At 38.9% G+C, this 16907-nt stretch overlaps 1 protein-coding gene and 2 long non-coding RNA genes across 4 annotated transcripts; 2 read left to right on the top strand and 1 right to left on the bottom strand.

Moving 5' to 3' along the window:
- Positions 1-416: 416 nt before the first annotated feature.
- Positions 417-3555, bottom strand: LOC103493339 (uncharacterized). Of its 2 annotated transcripts, none has more exons than XM_008454044.3 (3): positions 3065-3555; positions 2566-2647; positions 417-733 (listed from the first exon to the last, which is right to left on the bottom strand). In XM_008454044.3, exons 2-3 carry the CDS (start codon positions 2639-2641, stop codon positions 630-632), a joined length of 180 nt encoding a protein of 59 aa, XP_008452266.1. In that variant the 5' UTR covers positions 2642-2647; positions 3065-3555; the 3' UTR covers positions 417-629. The 2 variants fall into 2 exon arrangements, with proteins under 2 accessions (XP_008452266.1, XP_008452267.1); XM_008454045.3 differs by having other exon boundaries at positions 2566-2656; positions 3065-3553.
- Positions 3556-5424: 1869 nt separating this feature from the next.
- Positions 5425-6882, top strand: LOC127150050 (uncharacterized). The gene is made up of 2 exons (XR_007821979.1): positions 5425-6158; positions 6745-6882. It is a non-coding gene; the product is annotated as an uncharacterized LOC127150050 (long non-coding RNA).
- A 793-nt stretch (positions 6883-7675) lies between these two features.
- LOC127150051 (uncharacterized) lies at positions 7676-8241 on the top strand. Its single transcript, XR_007821980.1, has 2 exons — positions 7676-7746; positions 7977-8241. It is a non-coding gene; the product is annotated as an uncharacterized LOC127150051 (long non-coding RNA).
- The last annotated feature ends 8666 nt before the right edge of the window (positions 8242-16907 follow it).

Below are 16907 nucleotides of genomic sequence, written 5' to 3' on the forward strand. Positions count from 1 at the left end.
AAAAATCTTGTGATGAGATAAAAGATGGGGTAGGTTGATGGGGAGGATGAGTCTTGAGAATTGATCAGTGCCATTGCTTCTGTTAGAGGACGATGTCGTTTAAATCAGATTTCCGTTACGGTACATTGAGGAGGAATCTACTATGATCGTGGTAGTGAGATTTGTGAAGATTCAAACTTGTCGGAGAAAGAAAGAGCCGAGAGGTAGAGATAGAGATAGAGGAATTTCTAAGTACAATGCTCTGCCTCGAGGCGTTCCTTCTTCCTTAACGATCATACTCATCCCGAGTGACGAAGAGATTGGCTAAGGTGAGTTGTTGGAAAGATAATACCCTACTCTAAAGAATGATATCAAAGTAGAAGGTGAATACGTTTTTTAAAATTGTGAACTTCTGAGATGTGTGTTTCTGAATCCCATTTCTCAAAATGGACCACTAGATATTGACTTGGTAAAATTATTGTATTCCATGAATTCAAAAAAAATCCAAGTTCATCGCTCATAGCTCTAATTATTTCACATGGTTGGAAACGCACACTATTGAGTTGTAGCCACCATAAGGGATGGAAGCAATTTGAAAACGCATAATCTTCATACTCTGGAGCTCACAATTCAACAACGCTCTAAAGGGCCTAAACATTTTCAACATTTCCTCCAGATTCCACATCTTTAAGACTCTCAGTCAACATTCTTTGCCTGTTCTGTAATCGTCTTTCTTGAGCAACCATATACATACCTAGACAAGTGACAATAATTATCAAATTAGGAAGCTTGTTACCTTTATGAAGAGAAAGAATGTTACTCTTAATTTATTAGATGAAAACTTCGTGCAAAAGATTTATTTAGAAAGTAAAGCATATTTGGGCATGATTTTTTTAAATAGAAACTGCTTTTATTGAAAAAGAAAAATGAAAGAATACAAAGGCATACAAAAACCAAGCCCACAAAAAATCCCTACTAAAAGGAAGGGTTTCCAACTAGGTAAGAAATTGCCTAGGCAATAATTACAATAAGTCTGTAAAACCGAAGCAATGAAGCCTACTGAGAAACATGAAACCTCACCAAAGATCAAACCTTGCTAGGATCCTCTTGAAACACTCTATTGTTCCTCTCCCCCAAAGGTCCTACAATAAAGCACACCTCCACAAACCAAAGAGAACGACCTTTCTCTTTTAAATGCCAATGGAGAACTCCCCAATCACCAACCGAGCATCTCTCTGACAAACAGTAAAAAACAAATTCCTGCAAAAAACCGTCCGAAATAGATCTCACAAACTGACATTCCTAGATAAAGTGATCCGCGTTTCCATCTGCTTTATGATAAAGGATACATAAAAAAGAACCCATCAACAAAGGCATCTTTTCTCAAAAGCCCCTCCATCGTATTCACACGACCAAGCAACACTAGCTACAGAAAGAACTTGTCTTTCTTTGGAATCTTAATCCTTCTTAAAAAAACATCAAAGACCGACTCAACCACAGGCGAGAGATCTAATAAGATCCTAAAGAATGACTTACAATAAAAGTCCTCTAAAGGGTTAGAAGTCCATACACGAACATCCCTTCTCTCAGCCTATAGTCAAAACCCTCAATCAAGGAATATGAGAGCCCAGCTCCATCGTTTCCCTATTGGACAATGGCTGACGGAAACCAAAAGAGAAAGAAACAGAATTTCCCAACCAAATCAAAAAGTTTGATACAAGACAATTATTCAGAGTGGACAAATGATATAACCCAGAAAACACAAATGAGAGGGGCCTATCCTCCACCTAATGATCTTCCTAAAAAAAATGTTTTCTTCCCATCTCCCACAACATAAATGACAAGGTGGGAAAAAGAAGGGAGTTGACTAGCAAATTCTGTCTGCAAATTTTGGTGTGTTTTTAGTGTGTGCCTTTGACCCCTCTCGCCACCCAATCAAAGGGATGGTGACCATGTTTGCTCACAATAAACCTTTGCCACAAGAATTCAGGCTCACAAAGCCATTTAAATAACAGAACTTTGTTGCATAACCTTGAATTTTCGAGATCCCCCCAATCCCAATCTCAATCTAATAAGCATCAACCTCCCAACTTTGGAGAAGAAATTTTTCTTCCATGAAGCTAACCTCTTCCTTATCTTTTCCACGAGGCATCCCAAAAAGAGATAGCTCTCGGATTACCCTGGAGGGGGAGACCAAGGTAGGAAGAAGGAAAGGAACCAAGTCACAAATCACAACCAACCAATTCGCGCATCTATTAAGCTTTTCCTACTCTATACCCAAAATCTGGCTTTTATATTAATTTTAAGTCCCGACATCACCTCAAAGAACCCTAGAATGTTATTAAGAGTAGAGAAGAATTCCTCTTTGCCGGAGCAAAAGAACATCATGCCATAAGCAAATTGCAAATTGCTTCAACCGCATTTAATCATTCAAATCAATCAAACATTTGATCTTACAAATTTCATACTGTCAAAATTGATTTGAATGACTTAAAACACGTTGAAGAGGGATTTTGAACCTGAAAAAAACATGATTTAAACCATTTCAAAATAACTCCCAAACATGTCAAAACTAAAAGTGCTTACCGATTGCACTTCCTAGAGCACAAAGCCAGAGAACCCTCGAGGACCATTTGTCGCCAATGACTCCTCTGCCTCCCATATCCTTCTGCAAATACTGAGCAAATAGCTAATTTTCACAGTTACAACACTCAGAGAATCGAGCCTCCAAAAGGGTCAAAGAACATAGGTTCATGTTTTAATAATTGGAACCCAATTTGGGACAATTTCAAATGATTCTTCTATATTCAAGAAAGAAATATACGCCTCCTCACACCAGTTATCCCTCGATAATTGGTTCTATATTCAAGCAAACACTGAAACATTTTAGTTTTAATGTTTTCATTTGGATTGACTGAACGTTGGTGGAAGAAGAAATCAACAAATTAATTATAACAATAATCATGCTAATTTTGATTTTATACAAGGCGGGTGAACAGAATAAATCAATGAAACAACAAAAAGAGAAAAGAAAGAAGGAAAACATTAGGGTGGATCTGAAAAAGGAGCGGTGGCGCGATCTTACCAACAGCAGGGATTGGGGATTGAGAGAGTTTAAATAACTATGATTTCCCGGAGAGGTGAGGCTGTGAGAGGGAGGGAGATGCCGGCGAGTTGTTCAGAAGGTGGGTGCAGACGGTGAGACTATTTCAGGTAGGAGCGGCGGCGGCTGACTGCAGCGTGCGGCGGAGGCGATGCAGTAGCTGGGGAGGGGCGCTGAATTAGAAATAGATGTAGAAAAGAAAAGAAGGCACGATTGTTTTGGTAAATTTGTCTGTATGAGTATGACCCATTCGATCGGTCCAATTTGCGAAATGACCCTTTTTTTCTCGAAAAATGCTAATTGATACTCCGTTTACATAATAAGAAGATGAAATCACCATATTGCCCTAACCTTTTGCAAAACAAAAACACCAAAACACCCTAAAACAACACCGCTAATGAAACGACTTTGTTTCGCTCATCTCGGTATTCCGCATTCCAACCATCTCTCTGTGTTTGAAATCCGTCGATCTATTTTCAGTTTTCCTTTACAATTACGTTCTACAAATCAAATTTACCCGAAGTGCTTATGTCTGAATATGCTTTGAATTTTTTTGTGTACGTTGGTTCTAGGTTAAGTAATCCATTTGGTTTGTTCGATTTTTCTGGCTTTCGGTCTGTAGCATTGAGGTTGAAGATGACAAATGTTGAGGATTCAGTGAGTCTAAGCGAGAGATGGTGAGAGCAAACTCAGTGATTGGCGGGAAAGAGGAAGAAGCAAAGCATTCGGGTCGGATCTCTGCCTCCTTCGAGGTCAAAGAAGTCAAAAAGTCTCGCTTTATTTTCAAGATCGAGAAACCTTTTCTACAAGCGAGACATATAAGAATGAGACACGCGAGATTGACACTAGGAAAGCAAAATAGGATATAGCGAGACAATTGTAAGCGAGTCTAGCAAGACCAGAGAGACACTTATGAGCTGCCTAGAGAAATACTTATGAGTGAGCCTAGAGTGACATTTATGATTTAGCCCCACTAGACAAAAAATCGAATGTTTTTATTGATTTTTATTCTTTTTTCCTACAAATCCGTAAATGATTGAATTTTTATATATGTTATGCAAGACTAATTTAAAGATGTCAACGTGTTTCAAAATACTTGTGGTTGATTGGTTTTTTGAGCAAGCAACAAGCTTGGCTCACATTGCACATATAAACAAGACAAGGTTGAATATAAGCTGACTCCATACTAGTTAGAGATGTTCAAAAGAACAGTTTTTGAGCAATTCATTGACATGGACATGGTATTCAGCAGTTTAATAGTCCGTCATATGTTGTTGAGAGAAGTGAAGACGAAGAGAGGTGACTCGATGAGCTTTTTATGTTGGAGGAAAAATTGTCACTTTTTCTAAGGTTGATTTTCTGTAGATGATCAATTTGTGGTGATTCCCCATGCGAGTTAATCAAGACGATGAGTCTTCACTTGAACTTCTAATAAAGTACTTTGGTAAGCAATCATGACCTCATTCCACAAGTAAGTATGCCTTGTCGCACTCTTTGCAAACTAACACTAGAAGAAATCTGGTCTTTAATGTCGGGTGGAAAAAATGAAAAATAAGCTTTAATGTCGGTTTTTAAAAGGCGGATGTTTAATGTCGGTTTTAAACCGACATTAAAGCTTTATCTTTAATGTCGGTTTAAAACCGACATTAAACATCATGTTTTTTTAGAACCGACATTAAAGGTCTTTTTTATTTTATTTTTTATTTTTTTAATTTTTGTAAAAAGTTGAATTTTTCTCTCTCTTACTTTACTCTTTTCTCCTTTCTTCTCTACCAAACCCTAGACTTTACTCTTTTCTCCTTTCTTCTCTACCAAACCCTACGAAAGAAGGTTTTCTCTCAACATTTCTTCCCTTTCTTCCTTTCTCAATCTCATCACTTTCTAATCTCCCCTTGGCTTCCAGTCAAAACCTTCATATTCCCCACCTTCACCATCGCCGCCGTGAAATCCGCCTTCCAGAGGCTCCGACTACTTCGATACTGTCTCACCGTCGCTGCCGTCAATGGGTCATCTTCCATCGCACTTAGGTAACATTTTTACTACTACTATTATCGTAACAAACACCCCTTATTTTTCTTATTTTTATGCATCTAAAACTACATTTGGGAAGGAAGAGCAAAAGGGATAAATGGCAAAGGCAAAAAGTCATAGTAATGGAGACTGCCTTAAAAGGAAGAAAAATGAATTTACTTAAGTTTGCCGTAGTACCCATTTCCAAGTATAGAGGAAAATCACAGGAGCAAATCAAAAAAGATGAGGAAAGCACCATCTTCATCACGATATATGAGGATGAATCTGAATACACTACTTGGCCCTTAATATTACGAAGGCAGCAAGGATATAAAATTGTTGGAGGGTTTTGTGGATAGTCAAGCTTCTATTTTCGCGGAGGAGGATCTAAATCAGTTAAAGGCAGCTCTTTCTGAAGCAAGACAAATGATTAATTTGCTTTTGAGCAGTCATCCAGAGAGTTTCCTGAATGCAGTTATTCGAGAGAGAAGTTACTACAGTCTGGACCACAAGAAAGTTGTCACAATATCTGAGAAGCTAAAAGATTCTTCGGATCGGTTATTCGGAACCTTTGGAAGTCAGACAATGAAGCAGAATCCAAAAAAGAAGTCACTGGATACTTTGATAAAAAGACTCAGGGACGTGAGCTAATTGAGATAAGCATTTCATGCTCTGTTTTTCCTATTTGTTTCTCTTTCTGCTGCTGATTGAAATAGCAGTTATATCTCTTATTGGTTCATTCCTAACTTTGTTTCCTTTGTCTCCCAATTGTTGTCTTCTGTTTGATTAGAGATGTGCACATTTTTTGTATATTATCACATTTATGTAGTTGTTTCATACTTGTTTATCTTTGGAAAGTATCAGCAGCATTTCATCCATGGAGACTCGGACTTGGAAACCTGGTTGTGGTGATAGTCTTATGTGCTGAAAACTGGCCGCATCGGAGACTGATGATCAGAACTGAACCAAGTCCGTGTTTTGTGGATTACTCATAGACATAAGGTTTAGATGGGCTTCCTTCCATAAAATCATTGATTGATTTCACAGTCAATACCGCTTACAACTGGTAATTTGTCATTTACCTTTAGTGTTGCCATTCTTTAATGATAATCTTTCATTTTTGCTTCATATATTATTTATTTTTTATGATGTCACGTATACATGGCCATCATGCAGGATATAGTATATTTTGGGGTTTAACCGTTTAACTTTTAAGTGCCATGATCGATTAAAAGTTTTGAGTGTTGTGTTTGTTCGATCTTTGTTATTTGTTTGTTGTATCACATTCTTTACAATATAGACGAAACAATAGATTCTGTTTCACTCTCAAGGTCGATCGTCTTAGGTTCAGTAGTGTAAATATGAGATGGGGTGTGACAATTCAAGACCTATTTCAAGTTGGAAGGAAAAATGGAAAATTTTATTTCTTTGACGTGTCACGAAACTAGTGTATTGTGTGTGTCACATCTCGCTAAGCCTTGTTACTGGTAGCTACAAAGAAATTAGAAGGGTTAAAATACGAGTTTGGTATTTGAACTTTCAAGGGACATCTAGAACAAGGAGTATAGTTGTTAGGTGCCAAGTATGAGGAGTTGTGTAATTGTTCAGCCCATTGTGTAAAAGGTAAATATGACATGGAATTATGTTTATAGTAGTAGGTCCACAGAGTCTTTGGATCAAATCAGAAGCGGAGTTAACTTCTCAACTCCAACTCCTTGAGCCAAACCGGTGTATCAAATGGATCTCAGAACTTCTAGGTTTGTGGCTATTGTCGTAGTTCCCATTTTAAATTAGGCTGTAAACTTTTAACCGTGTCTTGTTGGAAGTTTTTACTAATAAGTTCATGCTTAAGCTTCTCAACATGCTCCGGCTATGGCGACTCCGATGGGTCAGCTCTCTTTTCGCAAGGTATTACACCATCATTTCCTTTATTTATTTATAATCCCGATCAAAACTTGAAGATTGGGTTTGCGGGATTGTTAGCTACTGGCTTTGCAGATTTGGAGGAATATATATTAGATGGGAGAAGAAGCAGCTGTTTTGGCTGCAGTTTGCAAAACAAAACTTGAAGAAGAAGAAGAAGAAGAAGGTATGAAATTTCTTTTTCCCTTTTATTGTTTTGGAGTAGATAGTTTATTTATATGCATTTGTGGACCAAGTAATTTTTCAGAATCTATGTTGCTGGTTTGCGAGAAGAGATTGTTGCTGGTTTCAGAATCTATTTTTCAGAATTAGTTTTTAAGCTTTGACTTTGTTTTTTAAAACACTTAATAAAAGTTGGTATTATAACCTACAAACTATTATAACCTACATACTATAATAACCAACTCAACATTCCAAACTCCCTCCTATAGTTCTTCTCCCGTTGTGTACTTGCTTGTTAAGGCCTAGTGCGCTGCTAGGTCTCTTTAAGTAGCTTGGGATGAACTTCAGGGTCTGTCACATTGCAATGACTGACTGCATGGTTGAGATTGAAGTGTGATTTGTCATTCCTGCATTTCCATTGATTTTCTTTGTCACCATTGTGTAGGTCTGCCATGACATTGGTTATTATACATGCATTTATTATGCAGCTAGTAGGACGCTCACTCTTCTGTCTTGGGTTGGTGCTGTGATTAGTAGCTGGTGCAATTTCATAACTGTCTTGTATGTTGGTAAGTGTTTATAGATTTTGCTTCTTAAAACATTTACATCTTTAATTTCTTTGATGATATCATTTACCTATAACCACTAAAGAGATTTAGAGTGTTTTTGGTTGATTTAGATATTTGATATCATTTAGATATTTGTACAATAGTGTTCTTTGAGCGTTCCGATATTATATGTAGATAACAATTGTTTTTGTCGTGCTTGATTGAATGTAGATAACTGTATATTTTTCCAGGTCATTTTCTACTAGAGGAGGATGATAAGTTTCTAGATAAGGTTTGAGCTACAGTTCAGGAAGAGGAATGTCAAGCCCTTGCTGCATTTGGTGCCTGTTTCCAATATTAATAATTGTTTGAAGAAGCATTTTCGAGACCTTTAAAATGTCGTGATCTTTGAATTTATATAATTCTGTTTGGTTGCAGTTAATTTTACAAGCGTGTTTTCATTGTTGGTGGAATCAGACTTGAATAATATGGGATTTATGTGCTTTAAGATATAAATGGGATTTATTGTTGCTTTAAGATATGAATGGGATTTATGTGCAAGTGCTAATAGCATTTTCATTGTTGGTGGAATCAGACTTGAATAATATGGTTTCCTACGGAATGTGACTTGTAGTTTCAAGTTTGTAGTTAATTTCACTTGTTGGATTCAATGTTGGTTTATAAAAAATGGACAATAATACAACAATTAAATAAATATAAATTTCTAAAAATGGACAAAAACAAGCCTTTGATGTCGGTTTTAAACTGACATTATTGGCCTCTTTAATGTCGGTTTTAAAATGACATCATAGCCCAATCGACATTAAAGGGCTTCAATAACACTATCAAAGATGTCGGTTTAAAACCGACATTAAAGCCAAACCGACATTAAAGGGCTTCAATAACACCATCAAAGATGTCGGTTGAAAACCGACATTAAAGAGGCCTTTAATGTCGTTTTTAAATCGACATTAAAATCCAACCGACATTAAAGGCCTTTAATAACGCTCGCAAAGATGTTGGTTGTCAAGTGACATTAAAGCCCTTTAATGTCGGTTTTAAACCGACATTAAAGGTCAAATTTCTTGTAGTGTAAGTCTTTTCTTTACAACTGACAATCTTCAATGCTCTCTTTTATGATGTTTTCAACAATTTATTTTCTCTCTCACATTTTATAAAACCATTTTTTCAAGAACGTGAAGGGAGGCTACATCATACTGCGAGTTTGTTCGTAGATTTCGCTTTTTGAACGGTTGACTTATTGACCGAGCATAATAAGTGCTGCATAATCGTGTTTGAAGGGTTACGATTGTGACAAGTGGTATCAGAGCGAAATCGACTAATTGACAGTAAGATCGAAATATGTCGTCGGCGAATCCATCGGGCAAGGCCTAGAGAGACCGACTGGTAGAGCTAGAGGAGCAGATGCTTTACCTAGCTGAAGTTCCCGACTCTATTCGCTTCTTGGAGTCCCGTCTCAAAGAGATTTCTGAGAAAACTAACAAGATCGATGCGGTAGCTGACCGTGTCGAAGGATTACCGATACAAGAGTTGTTGGCAAGAGTCAACACTCTAGAACGAAACGTTGGAAGAACTGGTAGCCACGAAAGTGGGGACAGTTCGATGGGCTCTGTTGCCCATATTGAGGAGCGTGTCCAGGAGCTAGATAGCTCTCAAAAGACACTTTTGGAGATGATAAACGACATGTCAGAGGATTTCTGAGCCACCATCGATATCGTCAAAAATGAAATCGTAGATGTGAATGCGAGACTAAACCTCACAATGCGATCAATGACAAACCAAGCTCCAGCTGGAGGAGCAATTTCGGTTAGTAGAGTAAGATTCCGGAACCAAAGCCCTTCTGTGGGGCAAGAGACTCGAAGGCCCTAGAAAACTATATCTTTGACCTCGAGCAGTACTTCAGGGCCACGAACACGGTTACAGAGGAAGCCAAAGTTACATTGGCAACGATGCATCTATCTGAGGATGCCAAGTTATGGTGGAGGTCCCGATATGTTGACATGTAAGAGGGACGTTGTACAATAGATACTTGGGATGCCTTGAAGGGAGAACTCCGCTCACAGTTCTTCCCCAAAAATGTTGAGATCTTGGCTCGATGAAAGTTACGTGAGCTGAAACACTTCAGTAGTATTCGGGAGTATGTGAAACAATTTGCAGGGCTGATGTTGGACATACGCGACATGACAAAGTTTTTTGTTTTGTCGAAAGGTTGAAGCCGTGGGCAAAGACAAAGTTATATGAACAAAGGGTCCAAGACCTCACATCAGCGTACGCTGCAGCCGAGCGGCTGTTTGACCTATCTAACGATCCTCAAGATGTAAGACGTCATCTAAGTTCCTCGTCTGAGGGAAATAAGAACAACCGCCCAAGTTCTCCGAAAACTGCTGGAGGGAACAAACGTTTTAATGGAGATCGTAGACCCCACTAATCGAATACTGGAAACACCTGGCGAGGACCAAGTAACCAGAATGTGCCCAATCATCCTCTCAGTTGTTTCATATGTAAGGGACCACACATGGTCAGAGAATGTCCGAACAAAACTGCGTTCAATGCATTTTAGGCTTCCTTAGCCTCATATTCAGACGACCGACTAGGTCAAACCGAGAGGGAAATAGACCAAACGGAGGAAGTTGATAATCCTCAAATGGGGGCCTTGAAATTTTTGTCCTCTCTCCAAAAGAAGGTGGGGGAGACGAGCAGACTAGTGGAAAGAGGCTTAATGTACGTTGACACCTAGATCAACCAGAAGCCGACCAAAAGTACTATGGTTGATTCCGGTGCCACCCACAATTTTATAACGGAAGCAGAAGCTAAGCGTTTGAGTCTCCGTTGGGAGAAGGATGCAGGAAGAATGAAAGCTGTGAATTCTGCTACCCTACCTATCATCGGGCTAGTGAAACGAACGATGATAAAGTTGGGAGGATGGAGTGGCCTTGTAGATTTTGTGGTGGTAAAAATGGACGACTTTGACGTGGTGTTAGAAATGGAGTTTCTACTCGAACACCAGGTGATCCCAATGCCTTTGGCCAAATGCTTGGCGATCATTGGATTTGCCCCCTTTGTTGTACAGACCGACCTTCGCCAGCCAAATGGGTTGAAAATGATTTCGGCCATGCAATTAAAGAAGGGTCTCACTCGAGACGAACCTACATTTATGGCCATTCCACTTGACTCGTCGGAGAACCTAGGGGAGACAGTCCCTAAGGATATTCTATGCGTATTAGAGAAGTATCATACCGTGATGCCCGATAGTTTTTCCAAGTCTTTGCCACCTCGAAGGATGATTGATCATGAGATTGAGCTAGTGCCAAGGGCAAAACTGCTGCGAAGAATGCTTATCGTATGGCGCCTCTGGAGTTAGCTGAACTTCGGAAACAACTAGATGAGTTATTGAATGTAGGATTTATTAGGCCTGCAAAAGCTCCGTATGGGGCCTCAGTTCTTTTCCAGAAGAAGAAGGATGGGAGTTTATGATTGTGCATCAACTATCGTGCCTTGAACAAGCTTATGGTTCGCAAAAAATATCCATTTCCCATAATCACTGACTTGTTTGACCGCTTACATGGGGAAAAGTATTTTTCGAAATTGAATTTGCGATTGGGATACTACCAAGTGAGAATTACTGAGGGAGACGAGCTTAAGACAACCTGTGTCGCCAGATATGGAGCGTTTGAGTTCCTCGTAATGCCATTTGGTCTTACCAATGCCCCTGCAACCTTTTGTACGTGATGAACTAGGTCTTCCATGAATATCTCGACAAGTTCGTAGTGGTCTACCTGGATGATATAGTGGTCTATAGCACGACCATGAAGGAACATAGAGACCATTTGCAAAAGGTTTTTCAAAAATTGAAGGTGAACCAACTGTATGTCAAAAGAGAAAAATTTTCCTTTGCACAAGAGCGAATAAACTTCTTAAGCCATGTGATAGAGTGTGGCCGAATCGGGATGAAAGAAGGGAAGATTGCTGTGATACGCGACTGGGCAGTACCGAAATCAGTCTCGGAGTTACGCTCCTTCCTTGGGTTAGTAAATTACTATCGTTGATTTGTAGAGGAATTCTCCAAACGAGCAAGTCCGTTAACCGAACTACTGAAAAAAGATGTTCAATGGAGTTGGGACCTCGAGTGTCAAGCCGCCTTCGACGGCCTGAAGTAAGCAATGATGAAGGGGCCACTTTTGGGGATTGCTGATGTGACCAAATCTTTCGAGGTTGAGATAGATGAGTCAGATTATGCGTTAGGGGGCGTGCTCCTACAGAATGGGCACCTGATCACATACGAGAATTGAAAGCTGAATGCAGCCGAAAAGAGATATACCGTGTCTGAAAAAGAGATGCTTGTAGTAGTACATTGTTTGAGGGCCTGGAGACAATACCTATTAGGTTCGTCATTTGTGGTGAAGACGGACAACAGTGCAACCTGCCACTTCTTTACCCAGCTAAAGTTGACTTTGAAGCAAGCAAGATGACAGGAATTTATGGCCGAGTTTGACTTCGAATTTGAACATAAGAAGGGATCGAGCAACCAGGTTGCTGATGTCCTAAGTCGGAAACATGAACATGCGGCTATATGCCTGTTAGCTCACCTCCGAACGAGTGAGATTGGCGGGTCAATCAGAGACACCTTGAGAGAGTTTTTACAGAAAGATCATGCCGCTCAGAATGTCATGAAGTTAGCTAAGGCGGGCAAAACACGACAGTTTTGGGTCAAGGAGATCTTGTTAATAACAAAGGGTAATCGGCTATACATTCCTAGAGCAGGGGACTTAAGGAAGAAATTGTTGTACGAGTGTCACGACACTCTATGGGCTGGCCATCCCGAATGGCAGCGGACGTACGCCTTGTTAAAGAAGGGCTACTTTTGACCGAACATGGGAGATGATGTCATGTAGTACACAAGGACGTGTCTCATTTGCCAACAGAATAAAGTAGAGAAAGCGAAGGTTGTCGGACTTCTCGACCCTCTGCTAGTTCCAACATGACATTGGGAGAGTGTTTCAATAAACTTCATCATCCATCTTCCCAAGGTAGGTGACTTTGAGGCCATCTTGGTCATCATTGATCGATTTTCAAAGTACGCCACTTTCATCCCCACCATCAAGCAGCGTTCAGCTAAAATGACGACTCAATTGTTCTTCAAGCATGTTGTTAAGTTGTGGAGAGTCCCGACAAGTATAGTGAGCTACATGGATGGTAGATTTATCGACTCCTTTTGGACGGAGTTATTTACCTTCTTGAGGACGAGTTTGAACATATCCTCAAGCTACCACCCTTAGACTGACAGTCAAACTAAGCAATTCAACTGCATGCTCGAGGAATACTTGCATCATTTTGTAAATACAAGACCGAAAAATTGGGTCCAGCTGTTGGACGTAACCCAATTCTGTTTCAACGCTCAGACAAGTTCATCTACTGGGAGAAGCCCGTCTGAAATTGTTTCGGGCAGGCAACCTGTATTGCCACACCTTGTTGATCATCCCTATGTAGGGAAGAACCCCCAAGCCCACAATTTTACGAAGGAGAGGAAACAGACAAATGACATCGCCTGTGCGTACCTAGAAAAGGCATCGAGGCGGATGAAGAAGTAGGCAGATAAGAAGTGACGACCTCTTGAGTTTCGGGCAGGAGACCAGATACTCATCAAACTATGACAAGAACAGATCAGGTTTCGTGGACACAAAGACCAACGTCACATTAGAAAGTACAAAGGACCAGTAGAAGTGTTGAAAAAGGTAGGGAATACATCTTACAGAGTAGCGTTACCCACATGGATGAAAATATACCCAGTAATTTATGTGAGTAACCTGAAACCCTACCATCAAGACACCAATGACCTGCAGCGGAATGTTGTAATTCGCCCCATTATCAACCTTAGTCAGAAAGAAGACAAAGAAATTGAAGAAATTCTGGCTGAACGAGTAAGAAGGGGCATAAGACCCACACGAAGGATCTACGAGTATCTGGTAAAGTGGAAGAACCTTCCTGTGGAGGAAACAAGTTGGGAACGTGTTGAAGATCTAGAAGCCTGGATGCAGAAGATAGAAGAATACAAGCTTCGTCAGTTGACAGGGACGTCAACCGTTTAAGTGTGGGAGAATGTCATAGGCATACTTGTCCAAGGTGTTGTTTGCCTATGGATGTATGCCCGAATACCCCTAATTCGCTTTACCTTTATGTCTTAAGAGTAGTTTAGTCTATTTCTTTCATTTTCGTGTCGCCGAGCCACAATGTGACATATCGGCTTTTTCATATGCAAGCTTGCCAAGGCATAAAATCTCAATATGTACTATAGGGGGTACCTGAGTAGTCTAACTCCCGCTGAGCCTTGTCACACTCTTTGCAAACTAAGCCTTTTCTTTGCAATTGACAATCTTCAATGCTCTCTTTTATGATGTTTTCAACAATTTATTTTCTCTCTCACGTTTTATAAAACCATTTTCTTAAGAACGTGAAGGGAGGCTACATCATACCGCGAGTTTGTCTGCGAATTTCGATTTTTGAACGGCTAAATTGTTGACCGAGCAGAACAAGTGTTGCACAATCATATTTGAAGGTTTACGATTGTGACACAGGGCATGGGCAGGCCTTGCCGCATGCTAACCTTACCGGGGGGAGGGGGAGGGGGCATGCCGAGCACGCCTTGCATCTTGCACGACCCTCTTTCGTGCGTAGGGCTGGCCGCACGCGCCTTGCGTGTGGCTATGTGTCCAACAAGCCCACAAACCTCAAGCCAATCTCTTCCAACATAGAATCCACGCCCATCTTGCCTAACACAACACATTACTCGGCCAACCACCTCCACGATCTAAAACTCAACTTTTTGGTCAGAACCTTACTTTCACTTTAGGGATTAATATCTTAAAATCTAGAGCTCAAATGAAAATATTTTCTTCTACAAAGTTGCTGAAAAATGCCTTGAATTTCTTACCTCAAAAGTTCAGCAAAAAATTCCACGAATTGCGTTCTGTAGCCTCCTTGGAGTTAAGACTGCTAAGAATTTCTCTGTAAATGATATTTCTCCCTTCTTTCAACTTAACCTCAACCTTCATCTCCTCAAAATTCACTAGCAGCCCCAAGTTAGAAAATATACTCAAATTCTAAACTTTTGGGACCAATTTTATTAAAACACATGAGTACATTGAGAGAAATTTCAATCTAAAGGGACCTATTTATACCGAACCTTGCATGACACATTCTTGATAGCTTTTATTTGCCGAAATTTAACCTAAGCATACAATGACACCTGTAAAGCACTTCACCGACTCCACCTATTCATCATCTCGCCTAACCTCACTCAAAAAGTCCAACCAAAATGTCTTGAGTCCTTGGAAATACCTTACTAACCTTACTTGGCATGGCTGCTAACCTTATCTCTCATGGTCATGTCTTCCACACTCACTAACCTCTATACAAGCTTCCTTGCATGGCCTAAATGGTCAACTAACCTCGAAAACATGCATTCTTGCCTAGCAAGGCAAACTTGCCAAACACACTTAGGGGGCGTTTGGGGCGTGGAGTGAGTTATTATAATCTGTGGTAATTATAGCCTGTAGGTTATTATAGTACATGAGTTATTATAGTCTGTGTTTGGGGTGCATATTATTATAGTCTGGGTTATTATAATCTGTGTTTGAGGTGCAAATTATTATAGTTTGGATTATTATAATTTGTGTTTGGGATGAAGATTATTATAATCGGGAGAATCAAAAGTTTTTTTTTCATTATTCTTGTAATACACATTTTTTCCATAATTATTTTATTCAATCTCGTTAATTATGTAGTTCATTTAATAAATTTAACTATAAAAAATCTCCATAATGTAATTTCTCATTTGTTTAGGGAATCATGTTTGAAATTATGTTATAGATACATCCCTAGAAATCGTCTGACAAATTTCAAAAGAGATTAATCCCACAAAATTTAATTCCTCCACAATATGTTTTTAGTGAAATATAAATATATAAAGTTTCATAACATTTGTAATTAAAACTTAAATCAATACAAACCAAGCTTCTTGTAGTAGTATACAATGTTTTTTTTCTTTTTTAGGACATTATTGCGATTATTGTCTTCGTTCATCTAACTTTATTTATATTATATTCTTATTCTCTCTTTCTTTTTTTATAGGGTCATTTTCAAATATATCAAAATAAAAATAAATATTTACAAAATATAATCAAATTTCGGATATATATGAATAATTGCAACTGTTATACAATTTTTTTTGTTCTCTTGGTTCTATTAACTCCTATTTGTATTTTTATACCTATATTTTGAACTTAAATTTTCTTCAACTTTCTACAAAAAGAAAAGTTCAATAGGATTAGAGACTTGCAAATCTCTTGAGTAAGCATTCGAATGTGTAAGCCAACTTCTTTCTACTTCATTATTAAATCAACTTCTCTTCCTAGATCCCGTCTTCTTATTCAACAAAATTTGTCTCAGTTTCACCTTTAGATACAAAGCAATGAGTGTGATGATTGTAGCATGTGTGGGCCATAAGTCCATCCATTGAGCAAATGGGTCAACCCACATAGAACAATGAAGACAATAAACTGAAAAACCCAGATGGCAATGCCTTTAACATTGCATCCAAAACCCAAGTTTCTTCAATTCATTAACGCCCAAAATATAAGATTCAAGCTCCAACAATTTGCCAATAACAGAATCGTACTTGGCATTAATGATAAAACAATACACGCATCTCTAATTCCTAATTCATGGAAATAAAATAGAAAGCACAGATTAACCACATCATCCAAGTGGAAACATTTTACAATCCACATTCCAAAAAAAGAAAAAAAGAAAAGTAACAATCCGCTTCAAACTAAAAACAAAAAATCGATCTCCACCCCTATTTAAACTTTTCATCAAAGTTCAACCAACAAAAATAAGGGAAAAGAGAAAAATCAACAACATTATCAAGAAATTGAAAGCCACACCAACCAATGCGCTATCATCAGAGAAGTAAAAAGAAAAGTTAGAACAAAAAATGGAGAAAGAATATAGTAAACATGAGAAAGAAAACCAACCAGTCGCCAATACATCAAATTTCATTCACATCCATAGAGAAGACGAACAAAAAAAAAAGAAGACGAGAAGACGAACAACGAAAAAACAGAGGAAAGCTGGAGAAGAAGAGAAAACAATGAAAAAAAGAG

This window comes from Cucumis melo, chromosome 6, assembly GCF_025177605.1.
Source record: "Cucumis melo cultivar AY chromosome 6, USDA_Cmelo_AY_1.0, whole genome shotgun sequence".
Classification (NCBI taxonomy): domain Eukaryota; kingdom Viridiplantae; phylum Streptophyta; class Magnoliopsida; order Cucurbitales; family Cucurbitaceae; genus Cucumis; species Cucumis melo.

Excerpts from the sequence above, each read along its gene's own strand:
- LOC103493339 (XM_008454044.3), bottom strand. The coding sequence starts at position 2,641 with ATGGGAGGCAGAGGAGTCATTGGCGACAAATGGTCCTCGAGGGTTCTC. Across the intron at positions 734-2,565 it reads TGCTCTAGGAAGTGCAATCG|GTATGTATATGGTTGCTCAA; the intron begins GTAAGCACTTTT and ends TCACTTGTCTAG.